Source organism: Nothoprocta perdicaria, unplaced genomic scaffold (assembly GCF_003342845.1).
Source record: "Nothoprocta perdicaria isolate Ctin4 unplaced genomic scaffold, notPer1 scaffold_310, whole genome shotgun sequence".
NCBI lineage: Eukaryota > Metazoa > Chordata > Aves > Tinamiformes > Tinamidae > Nothoprocta > Nothoprocta perdicaria.
In genome coordinates, this window is record NW_020455545.1 from 42,214 (window position 1) to 55,362 (window position 13,149).

General features: G+C 41.8%; 1 protein-coding gene across 1 annotated transcript; it reads right to left on the minus strand.

Annotated features, from left to right (window-relative positions):
- Positions 1 to 842: 842 nt before the first annotated feature.
- Positions 843 to 13,143, minus strand: SUPV3L1 (Suv3 like RNA helicase). Its single transcript, XM_026042680.1, has 15 exons — positions 13,052 to 13,143; positions 11,167 to 11,244; positions 10,627 to 10,734; positions 9,830 to 9,944; positions 9,131 to 9,299; positions 8,313 to 8,424; positions 7,962 to 8,039; positions 7,472 to 7,563; positions 6,525 to 6,705; positions 6,252 to 6,345; positions 5,709 to 5,928; positions 5,275 to 5,355; positions 3,813 to 3,989; positions 1,947 to 2,095; positions 843 to 1,643 (listed from the first exon to the last, which is right to left on the minus strand). The coding sequence occupies exons 3-15, from the start codon at positions 10,688 to 10,690 to the stop codon at positions 1,151 to 1,153; spliced, it is 2,025 nt and encodes a 674-aa protein (XP_025898465.1). The 5' UTR covers positions 10,691 to 10,734; positions 11,167 to 11,244; positions 13,052 to 13,143; the 3' UTR covers positions 843 to 1,150.
- Positions 13,144 to 13,149: the final 6 nt, after the last annotated feature.

The following is a 13,149-nucleotide window of genomic DNA, read 5'->3' on the forward strand; positions in this document are numbered from 1 at the left end:
AGGATGGTAACAGCAGCTTAAAGTACCGATGCTGTGAGGAAGGTGAAGGGTATTTCGCTCTGCAGAGGCATGTTGGACCATTCTAGAAACTGAGATACTGGATACGGTGAAACTGCACGTGGTTTCACATCAACACAAGCAGTATCTGCAGACTGCTGTAACCAACCACCGTGGCTGCACATAGGCTCCCCTTCATGCGGCCACAGCAACACATCCCACTGCCAAACCCCATTCTGGTGAGCGAGTGAGTGCAACAGTTTCAGCAGCCCACTCCTTTCACTCCTCAATTGTTGCGTTGACATAATTCAGCATTCAGGGACTGCAWCAGAAGACCCCAAAGAAGTGGGTTTGCCAGGAACTTACCTCTAACAAATTAAGCCCTCCTCCATGTGCTGAGCACGTACATTTGTGCTAAGCACCATAAAGCGCAGAGGTGAGGACAGCAGAGAAACAGATAGAGCACCTTCCCAAAGTCACATCCAAAAATYAAAACAAAGAAACAAAACCCATCGCTTTGTCTCTATCTACGTGATGAGGATTTCCTAGGAGAAGGAAAACAATCTCAAGAGCAAGGAAAGCTCTCACTTTTCTTTACTAATTACCTTCAGATGACAGAACTGGAATTCACCCAAACATTCCTCTGATCAGAATTTCATCGTGCCACAGAGCATTACCACAAATACTTGGTCTCCTTTCCACAAGACACAAAGGTTGGAGCCCCAGGACTCCTGTCCCCGCTCTTAACCCCATTTCCCGTCAGCTGCTTCGCTACCGGTTCGTTATCTGTTAAACTCTGCCCTTCRGGAAGGGGTGGAATGAGCACTAATCCGTCACTAGTGAAATATCTGACTTTATTAGCGCTGCAAGGGTATCTTGCAAGAAGGCAGTACGTGCACAGTTTCACAGGGCATCCTCACGTCGGCTGAACACCAGCACAGCAGTGCCCAGCYGGCTGGGAAACACAGCTTGGGCCTCTGGGCTTACGGGAGTCCATTGCTCCAAGCCTTTGCTTCAAGGATCCGGCCACGAGAGAAGACAAAACATGGAGGGCCTGCAACAGCGTCACCACGAACCGCCAACCACGTTATTAAAACAGGGCTTTTATTTTATGAATAAAACCTAAGCAGACTTAGGACACAGACTTAGGAGTCTATTTTTTCTTCTTCCCCGTTTCCCTTGAGCTATCCCGGTCCTCTCTTTTGGAGCCGGGGCCGTATCTGCCGTTCCTGTGCTGGCCCTGCCACTCGCTCTCCAGCTGCCTGAGCATCTCCTGCGTCAGCAGGCCCTCGCGCAGCAGCCTGTTGGCGAGGGAGCCGTGCCTGGGGATCTTCACGTCCTCCCGCCGCGCAGACCTGTGGCCTTTCAAGCTCTTTCCTCTTCTCTCTCCCAGAGCCTCCGTGCCTTTCGGGGGCTGCCCTGGGGGGTTTGCGCCCTGCAGCCCCGACATCAGCCTCGAATCCCTCGCAGTCCTTGAAAGGGGGAATTCTTCCAATATCGCTGCTGTTGCTCCAGAGGCAGCAGTGGGCTGCGAAGCTCGGATCAGCTTYGTGATGTTGCAGACCCCTATCTGTATAATGTCATCGAGCTGCTTCTGAATATCCCTTACAAGGGCAGCATCTGGGAACATATCCATGAAGCGGTAACTGAAGAGAGGAAAGACAAAACAGCAAACAATTAAACCTTTCCACCCCAGGACTGATGACTGGGATGAATATCAGACACATACTGTTTAAAGCACATTATTACACTGTTTGTCCTCTGCAACATGTATTTTAAATGGCATTTCAGCTGTTGCAGCCCAGAGGCCCCTTGTATCTAGATCCTCTTGAAGGACCAGCAAAGGAGGCTGTTCTGCACCCCCATCCATCCTGGCTGGAAGGTGCTGCTTCTCCGTGTCAGAAAYACACAGGGAAAATCAAAATAACTCCCAAGCCCAAAGGCAATACCTTAGCCACAGATAGAGGTCAAAAACATCGTGAACGGCTTCCAGGTGCATGAGTTCCTTGATGTTCTTCGGAGGGGCCAGGGGCCACTTGGTGTGTCGGCAGAGCCAGTCAAACGTCAGCGGCTCGTTCCTGCTGAACTGCCTCGCAAACTGCAAAACAAGCGCGTGCACGGAAGGCTGCAGTCAGGAAGGAAGGAAGCTTCCCCGTTTTGGTTTGGTTTTCTCCAGTGCAGTTACGTACAAACCTCAACTGACCTTCCAGAATTGCAGTACTCGCTCAATTTATAAGCAAATAGGCTGTTTATGTTRTTAAGTGAGAGACCTTCAGTTTGCCTTTTGACATCTGCACGCTGGGAAAGGTTGGCTTCAACCCTTACAACACGGGACTGRGTTTGAAGAGTCTGCTCTTAGGTGTTTGGTTCTCAGGCCAGTTTATTACTCAAGAAGCTCTTGACCAACCTAACGAAATGTCAGTGCATTAAATTTCCTCACGTCTGTCTACATTGAAATCTCCAGAAAAGACCTCCTTCGTTTTACGCAGCACAAATGTCACTCATTCTCCTACTTAATTCCTCAGCACAGGAATCATCTCTTATTTCCTGGGTCTCATTAACACAGAGCAACAGGGCCCAGAGTCATCCGGAAAAACAGACCCTGGAAGGCAGGCACTTTCATCTAGTGATTCAGACCAACCACCTTCTCTTCTCCTACTCATATTCTGCCAACTCCCTTATGTCAGAAGCTCCTGGGTTGAGAAAGCAACGTTAAATATTTGTTGCTCCCCTTTGCAAATGCACTATTAGCAAACAAACAAACAAAAAAAAAAGAGATTTATTTTGCAATAGAAATCAGCCTGCCCAAAACCTAGAGATCTCAGCTCTTTGGCTAACAGAAAAGTCAAAAAATATATATTTTTTTCTGAAACATTAATGACAGAGTAACTAGTTTCTAAACAGCTRCTATTAGAGATTTCTTTTTTCAGCATGGAGTGGAGTCTGAATTCACAGAGGCCTTTACCAGTCTAACTCCCTCTGACAGAGGTTAAGCCCCTCTGCACCTTCACTGCCTCAGACCTCAGTGCTGAGCATTTTTTAAAGCTTCAATCGGGGCATTCAGTGGTTAAAGAAAGTCCTTAGTTAATTCTGAAAAGCAAAGGTCTATCAAGCATCTGGGACATGAGGGCAGCACAGCAGTTTCATTGTTAAAATGTTTTGACAAAAGTGTGTAATTTAGTCGAAGAGAGGATGGAGGTGACGGTGTCAAAAACAAAGGAACAGTCCCGAACAAAAGTCTTAATCCTGCAAAACTGAAGTCAGCTGACTACAAATTCCTCAAAATAATCACTGCAGGGGGCACAGCAGAGAACAGTTCATCCAGGCATGAATACTGGGGTAATTCAGAGTAAATTACAGCACTGTTTCCCGGGCAGTTTCGATTCTGTGTACTTGAAACATCAGCAATCATATTCAAGCCCACACGCTACTTTGTTGACAAGCTAAAACCTGGATTAAGGACCAGTTTTGGAAAATTTTAGTGCAGAAGTTAATTGTTCATAAGCGATAAGCAGTTCCCTCCCACCAAGGAAAGCAGTAGGATTTTGTGGCAAATAGTAGGAAAGCTTCCAAATTTTAACTGATAACCCAAAATAAGAACTGAATCTCAGAGCTGAACAGCTTCAGCTTCAAATATATATATAAAATAAATCCAGCTATTTTATATTTCTATTTTTGAACACTTCTAAGAATGCTCTCCAATGATCTAGTGACCAAACRCATCAAAAATTAAACTAGACATAGTTGCATTGTATCAAGAGCCATTAGACCAATATAAATGGCACATTTTCCGTGAAGAACAAGAAATAACTGACCTTCAGCAGCGTCGTGCACACAAAAGGCTCCTTTCTGTTTAAGGGTGCAGTGCAGAAAACATATCGTGAGCGCAGATTTAGTGGAATGTGCTGAATCATATCTGCCAGGAATTTAAAGTCATCGATATTGCAGACAAAGTACAGTCCATCGACTTGTGAGAGGCTCACAAAAATATCCTGTGGAAACATCATAAGCAAACGAAGAGGATGTTATTACAGAAGGAGGTGGCCAAACTTTATGTAATTTATACTTTATTTAAGCATTTTCAATTAGTCTAAGTATGCAGTGTAATATTCTAGAAGCATGCATTTTAGCTACAAAGAACACTACCATAAGAGCCAGCTATATCTAAGCTTAAAACTTGCTCCACGTTTGCTTCTTATCATGACTCCAAAAAAAAAAAAAACCCAGTAGCTATTTTCGCAGTATAAAATCCAATAATTGGAGTTATTTTTAGGTCAACCTTCAGAACAGTTTTATTTTAGGAAGACAGACATCACGAGATCAATAAGGTGTTGCAATAAAGGCATTCAAAGAATACCTGAAACCTGCAACGCTTGGCAAATAGCAGATGCCAGGGCACATGGCACGAGGGAATTTCATGGGCCCTCCAAATCAGTTCTCTCTAGTGGCTATGTGATCATTAAAGAAGCACTGAGCTTAATTAAATGTGTGACAGAATACTTAAGAGACCAATACTGGGACATTTTTAATCTTATGGAAACTCTATAAAGTTTAAAAGTGTGCTGTTACTCTGCAGCTAAGTCTTCCAAGATGTCTCTGCGCATAATCCTTCACCTAGAGGTTAGAAACCACACACATTCTTAAGGAATAGGACATCAAAGAAATATAATATCCATTCAAACCAATGAAAGCTGCTAAAAGTTCCAAAGTCAGTAACCATCATGATATTATTTTTAATATGGCCTTGGAAGTTTAATTTCTACTTTGAAATACTTAAGCACTTCCAAAGATTCTATTGACAGTCACACGGGTTAAAGTAGATCCCCCAAGTAAATCTGTTTCTCTAATTTAAGCTAGTTTCCCATAAAATTCAGATAACCAGGTTAAAAATAAGCAATTCTCAGAAAGAAGTCTGACATGACGAGCTCAGTTTTCCAGGAGTTTTCACACAACGTTATCACAACTTCACTTTTTAAGGTCTTCAGCCTCAGATCAAAAAGCATACTTTTAAAAATGCAGAAAAGATCAAATAAGGTTGTTGCATCAGATACTCTTCAACACATCTACACATATTTGCACACATTGAAGGCCTTCCAATTTAACATAACATGAGAAAAAAGGTAACCATTCTAAATGTATTTGCAAACAGAGTTGGAACAGAAAGAACAACCTGATTCCTAAAAGATACGCAGAGATTCTTAATGAGTAGGAAAGCAGCACCTATAAGTGAGCTCCATTTTGAAACCAAAAACTATTTTTTTTWAAAATCATTCTTACAATTAGATTGGAGAGAGTGGCATCAGGGAGATGATAAGCAAACATTTCTATCTGTTCAGCAGTAGGATGCAGGCCAGCTGCCTAAAAGCAAAATAAAGAGATTGGTTGTTAATCCTCCATGTCTTTAAGTTAGTGTGCAAGAAAAAACAAAATCTAGAAGGATAAAATGCACGAAACCAGAGTTCCCTACAAAGCCCAACTTATTCAGGACACTTACCTGGAATTTAATAGAATTAGAAGACCAGCTTCAATATAAATTAAAATATTGGAAGCCCCAGAGAGCCTCCAAATGTATCTTGTATCAAATTCACTCTGGCACGACCCAATCAATTTTTCTAACAGAACTGTAAGCRGACACGATACTGATTTTGGATCAGGACACAGGAACAGAGCTGCACACTGCACCCATTACAAATGGAGTACTAAGCTCTCACCTTCACAGGCTGCACAGTCTCACTCAAAATTTCCTTCAGCTGCGGGAGGTCATCTCGATGCATCGTAGTGACTTCTCCTTGCTTGAAGGATGAGCCAAAACGGCCGGCTCTACCCGAGATTTGTAGAGCCTGAGAGGTTGTAATTAAATCTATTTCCTTCTCTCCCTTTTCATTGATATTTGGCTTCATTATAGAGTTAAAAATTATTCTTTTTATACACCTGAAATATTTAAACAAAAATCTAAGTTTCAGAAATGCGAGAGACTGATATTCAGAAAGCACAGTGATGGTGCTTGATCTCATAAAGAATAAGACCAAATTAGTCACTCCACTTTTAGAATCTGCTTTAGAATTAAAGCTCATATCCACCCAAACCAAACACTATCTCAAGACTAAAGTGCCTGCAATGTAAGTGTTCTCCAGACACTAATTAATTTGTCTAGAAGACATCTAGACAAATTAAACTGGGGGGAAACGAGTGAAGAAACTCATGCAGGCATCATACTAAAAATAAGCATGCCATAACCTCCTCTGAGTACTTACAAATTGAGTCCCATTCCAATCGCATCTGTRGCAACCAAAATCTTGCATGGGTCAGCAGGATCGTTGAATTTCTTTGCCTGTTCGAGTTTTGTTCCTTAAACAGAGTGACAAATATTTCATAGAGCGGACTCATCTTACAACATAAGGAGGGAATATCTCTATAAACGTGATGCCCTTATAGTTTAGATTGAGGAAATACGCATATACAAAATAATATATGTAATGTATAGATAGATAATAGATATACACCTATGTCCAGGAGGAGTCCTTTACCTGGTGGCAGGCTGCCATATATGACAGCACACTCTAATCCTCTGGCTTCAATCTGTCGGCTCACCGAATAAATGTCGTTCTTACTGAAACACACAATGCAGTCCCCTGGCCGGAGGTTATCCAGGGATTCTAAGGCATAATCCAACACAGTAAGAGGAGTGAGTCTCTTGTAGTTTCGGACCTTGAATTAAAGAGCAGTTGCGAAAGGTGAGGGTTTTTTTTTTCTTTTTAATGTAAAATTCATGCAAAATTTCTGCTGATGTGCTTAAAACCATGACTGACTGCAACACCAAGGGTTGCAATCCTGAAGGGATTGTAATTACATGGTTAAAACCACATACCTGCAGCATTTCCCAAGGTAAGAACTAAAAAGCYTTTCAATAAATAGCAGACTATACATTCTTCCACACAAACCAGATTCAAGAGAAAGAAATATACAGGRTATCGTATAGTTAGAGTAATTCTAGGGAGAAGTGAGTGCCTGTTTTCACTAATTTGGTCACCTGAATGGTGTAACTGGTCTTCTTTACAGTGAGGAGTGCCATGAAGAATATAAATTCATCTGGATATCATGTAGGCTGCACTCCCCAAATTATGATGTTAAATAATCTTTAGAAATATTTTTCTCCCAGGAACTTTTTTTGACTGTAAAGTTGAGTTGGAGGGATATTTCAATCACTTTCTCCTGCTGGTATTTGCTCTTTTATAACTCTCCTCAACACACAGAGAATAAAAGCAGAGTAAAGCAAGTAAACCACCCATCACACACATCAACTTTGCACMATCTCCTCTGATGGACTGGAATTGAGCAACATTTTAACAAAACAAATCCCTGCAGGAACAGCTTTGATGAGTAATATCCCCTACAAAAGCTTGTATTTTAGCCTGTTTTCTGACAGGAATCACCCCACGTTCTGTCTGTAACATTACGGAATTAAAAATCCTACCTCAACCTCCTCCCCAGTAGTGTACATGAGCTCTGTCACCAGGTCAATAGCAGCAGCTTCTCCACACACATGGATTTCTTCCGCACAGAGCCCTGAACAAGACCCAGGAAAATACAGTGCAAAATGTCACATAAGCAACTCCACGTGTTGTTAATAGTTACCAAAAATGTGTAGTTTTAATTGCACAAAAAAAGCATACTTCTAGAAAATACTCAGTGTGAAAGGAGAGTGTCTGACAACACAGAGACTCTACTAAACACAGAAACARAACCAGAAAAATGCATCTGCAAAACCTAGGCAATACAATTTTCAACATTATTCCTTATGCGAAACATGACAGGAAACTTGCTGCCATGCAGAGAACTCTCTTTGGACAGAGTCCCTCTCCAACTTGGTACACAGAGGGCTTAGTAATGAAGAAACACCACTTGCTTTTACTTTGCATCACGCATTGTAATCACTTATCAATATATTGACTTCTATAGCTTACCTAGAAGGGCTCTTGTCCAGGCCCATCCTCTAGCAGGATCTCTGATCATCTGAATTTCATCAATCACAGCAACTTGATCTTAAAAGCAACCAAACAAAACAGTTAAAGAAGTTTCCTGGGAAGATAATCTAGGACAGCAGYACTACATAGGAAGGAACATCTCGGAGGCTTTCTATCAAGTTAATTACCTACCATCCAAAAGCTAATCTGAGATGATCCAGGTTTTATAAAAACTGTTCTAACCTATCTCAGGAATTGTTCAGCTGAGAAAAGGTAAAGGTCAGCTACTCAGGGAGCAGCAACACGTGTAAAGAGGAGGATGATGTGATTGAAACAATGATGGATACGTACAAGGGGTGTTGGTGCTGCACATCTCAATGGTACAGGCAATATGTGGAGCTTGCCTGGCATCCTCATTGGCATAGACCCGCTCCTCTCCTGTCACCAAGTCACAGGGCACGTTCTACAGAAAGCCAGAAAACTCACGTTAAGTTTCTTAAATGTAACAGAATCCCTCTTCCAACATGTGTGTGTGGGGGGAAGGTTTCTTAAGCTATCCTTTAGAAGTGTTATTGGAAGGTGCCCAGGGAGCAGCTACGCAGCCCGTAGGCACAAGAATCACACTGTGTTTAAGCTCTGTGGGGCTGAAGTACCACTATTAACAGTGTGATATATTTGTAACTAGTGCCAGCTCTTCCTCTCCCTCATTCCTGCAAGGGGGCCACGAAAAGCACGGTCAGAAGAGGAGCTCGAAGCAAAGACCCTCTGATAAGTTCTACACATTACGTGCATTAATACATGATAATTAAAGCATGATATGCTACTGTGATGCTCTGTGCAAATGAAAACAGAGGAATGAGAAGCTTTTAAAAAAACGCTACAGGCAAAAGAAAGTATTAATGAAAACTTCCCCTAGGGACCCGAAATAATAGGGCACTGGTGTTCACCGACCCACAGCTCTGAAGCTGCACAGCTTTTTATTATAAGGCACTGTAAAACATATTTAAATATTGCAGTAGAAGGGGGAAGAGAGTTAAGCAAGGGTAAYTGCTTGAGTACAAGCTAAAGCAAATGCTTCTACATGGGAAAAAGCTAACAGCACAGCTTAGGCAAACCCAGGGAAACTATCCCAGCACGAAGGATGCAGGTAAGTAATATAACATACTGACAGCATCATTACTCTTTTGGAAGATTTCATGAGCCAGCAGTTTCAGTGGACCGCAATATATTCCTGATTTTGCTGATAAAAATCTCTGGATGGCATGATAAGTTTTGCCGCTGTTTGTAGGACCAGAATGGAATATTATCTTTCTTTGAATAGCCCTTGCTTCTGGATACCTAAAAACACACACATATATATAAGATAGATTAGGATACATATTTAATCTGGCATCCTGGATACAAAGTTAAGTGAAATCCCAAATTAATTTAAACATTTCCGTATCAGTAGATATTTAAAGGGTGGTAAAAGGACATCAAAGTTCTTAAATAGATCCAGTATAAAGAGGCTATCATGTCTTATATATTCATTTTCTAATCCATATCGATTCATCCATCTATCCATCTGATGCTTTTTAAGACTTAAGCTGATACATGATGTCTGCAGAAGGATTTTTCATTACTGTCCTTTTTTGTGGAGGTATATTAATATTCTAATGGTTGGATGGGCGATTTCCCAAACAGATACAGCCATAAGACAACTTTGCAGCATGTCTTGCAACAAAAAATAAGAATTTCTGAGACAATTTACTGTAAAACCAAATAAATACATTAAAGGGAAGATATATATCATGAAGCTGAAGTCCTCGGTCTATGAAATCCTGTGACAATAAGGATAGAAAACACAGTAGCCACTAACACACACTGACCAGTTGGGCGGCAGCCTTAAGTCACTGATTTTGCGCAAATCATCCATACAATCCAGCATTGGAAAAATCTGCTTGGCATGCCTCAGGAAAAATGGAAAGAGATCATCCACGTGACCTAGAAGACAGATTCTTGTCAGAAAGTTGGCAGACCTCTTGTTTGAAGGTCCATATATTCATTGCCCAGCTTTCATAGCATTACAAATAATACCTGCATCTGATAAGTGTTATTATCTAACTCTCCAAACAATCAGTCACCTCTTCATCTTTGCAAATTAGTATTGAATAAATCAAAAATTATTTAAGAACTTATATTCTGTAGTATCTTAGTTATCACTAATTACAAGCTAAGCTCACTTAAGGTTTAGAATTGATACAAGTAACCATCCTTTACACTCCTATACATGCAAACTTAAAGGATATAACACTCATTGATATGTAAATAAAGATTTCATGTGAAATACTGTATGCAGATACAATATTAACCTAGACAAGAGAATGCTCTTAAAGTGCCACCTAGTGACTACTGGATTTTTTGAAAGAGGAATATATTGAACAGTAGTTTTCATTTTAGCAATGATCAGACACTATAAAACAACAAGCTTCAAAGTTTAGAGGTTTTAAAGACAGAATACTTCCTAGACTGGGCACAAATGTTTCCAAGGACAAAGCAGAATGACTTTCTAATCTCTATTACAGTATGGTGCAAAGGTACATAGAAAGATAGTTAAGTAGAAAAGCCAGAAACAAAAAAATTCAGAAAATACACATTTTATTTTACAAGCACTCCTGATACTTGCCTGCATCACAGCATATATCATTGAGAATAATATGCAAATCAGCACTCACAGAGTTGGATTCCATGATATATTTCCTAAAGCTTATAAACGCCTGGTGAAAAAGGCGAGCTGTAAGAGAAAAGACAACAAAAACTATTTGTAAATACCTATCAAAAATTTTGAGTAGTTTATTAAAGAAAATACTCCTTAACATGAGATAATACAAATAAGCATAAAGGTTATCTGACCTCAAAAAAGCAGATCCACCTATGCCATACATGAATAAAGGATGAAAATTTCATCTGGATGAAAACAYTTCTTAATGTACTCAATGGGAGTCTTAAATTGTCCAAACAAAGCAGTACTACAACATTAGACAAACAAGARCAGGCTACTAAAAGCCAAGGAAATCCAAGCCTGTATGCAGGGCACGTTGATCCTGCAGAGCACTGGGTATCCCGTGAAGCAGGTGGGGAGGACATGGGTGGGTGCCCGCAGCAATAAAAACAAGGTCTCACATTTTTTAGAAAAAGATACTCTCTTAGAAAGCCATTTCCTTACCATCCAATCCATTTTCTGCTCCCAGTCTCTGGATTTCTTTTCTTTTGTAAAACTTATTCAAGTTTTTCAGAACTTCACCTGCAAGAAAAAATAAATAATAAACATTTCTGAGCTACCAAGTTTAGTTTTTCTCAAAAATAACTCAAACACGGCTGAAGATCACGACTTAYAGTCTCTTTACCTCTGAGAGGAAACCTTGCCACGATGAGGGCACTCATCAACGATTTCTCACTAGTTTAATTACAAGCAATATTTGAGACTGCAGTGGAAGGTGCAATCTCAAAGAGCAGCAGTAAAATCGGGTCATTCCCACGCAGCACCTGAGATGGGACTCCCTGTTTTTACTAGATCAGGAAGTTAACCTGCAACTAACTCGCCTCCAGCACACGCTGGCCTTTCTGCAGGAGGGAAAGGGCAACGCTGGAATATTTATTACTCTCCTAGGCAGCGTGGCCTTAAGACCATCACAGCCCTRACCATCAAGATCACTCTCCTTCCTAAGCACAATAGCTTGGCCTTGTCAATAAGGGGCATCTTAGCCCACCTTAGCTTTCATCAGCTCCTTGTGACAGCACCTGCTTCTACCATCTGAGCCTGCAGACAGGGTATCTACCCTGGAGACGTGTTCTGCTTCCCCCATTACCTCTTCTTRCCTTTTATTCCTGTTTGTCTAATATTGATAACCTTTTTCTCATTTTAGAGCATTGTTTTTGCTCTTAGCTCCCTGACTTCTTTGATATCTTCGTAGGATTTTTAAAGGTTCTGTATAAAAAGGCATCCTGTCACTGCAGCAGCTCCAGAAAGGATGCAGTTGGCTTCCAGTGTACCCGGTTTAATTCCATTTGCAGGAAGGAAAGAGACATTCTGGTGTAATCCCTGTAAGCAAAGCTCAGAAACAAAGCACCTGCTAATTACAGTAACCAGTGGGTTACAACTGGCTGGATACCCCAGAATCTAAAGCAAACGTCACCACTCAATGACACGTTTCCCACAAAATCACAAGGGAGCAAAGGGATGCAGCCGTGAACCGAGTTCATGGAGTTAAGTAGCACAATTACTATAAAGGCTCCTGTAAAAGCAGCTGTGCAAAAAGGGCTGCGACAGCATTTGACTAGCTGGAGATATCTGACCGCTGTATCACACCAAAAAAACAAGCTATTATGCTGAATTGTATTGGAATTACGCATCCCGTTAAAAGACATAAAGTTTCTTCAAAAGCTGCAGTAAGAATGCCTATGGATACTCAGCTTACAAACCTTTATTTCCTGATTTTAGGTCAGTTCTGAACAGTGGAATTTAACCTGCTAACTTCAATAAAAAAAAAAAAAAAAACCAAACACAAAAACAAGTTGCTGCATGATTCAGGGCACGGTGAAGGAAGGGAAATCCAGAGGAGGGAATTTTATACATTTTTTAAAGCAGTATTTAGTAAGGAAGGCCTCATTAACTTTAAACCTCACTGCTGTGGCTCACAGTACAGAATTACTGCTAGCCACACACAGGGAGTTGTGGGTCACCGTGCTGGGTGGAAAAGCTTTGGTTTTCTCAAAGATTTTCCCTCCTGGCTCTCAGGTTTTTTTTTTTTTTTTTGAGTCCTGTTCTTTGAGCTCCTGAGCAACCTCAGGTCATTTCCCAAGCTTGCTTTACCCGGAGCTAGCGCAAACCGAACGCTTGGCTGTGAAAGTGTGCAATAAAATAAGCTTTCACTTCTTCTCTCCGCGCCCGGGATCCCCCAGGCAGGAACCCGATCCTTAGTTCAGTCCTTAGGGAAGGGCCTTCGTGCTCGGCGGCGGCGCGAGGCCGGGCCACGGCGCCCGGCTCGCCCGGCCTCCCCTCCAGCGCCGGGCAACGCGCCCCAACGGCCGCAACGGCCGCGCTCACCCACCCTTGTCGAGCGGCCGCGTGAGCTCGGCGCCCACGTCCGCGCCGGGCGCCGCCTCGGCGGCCTTCAGCGGCACGGGCACGAAGAGGGAGGTGTCGGGG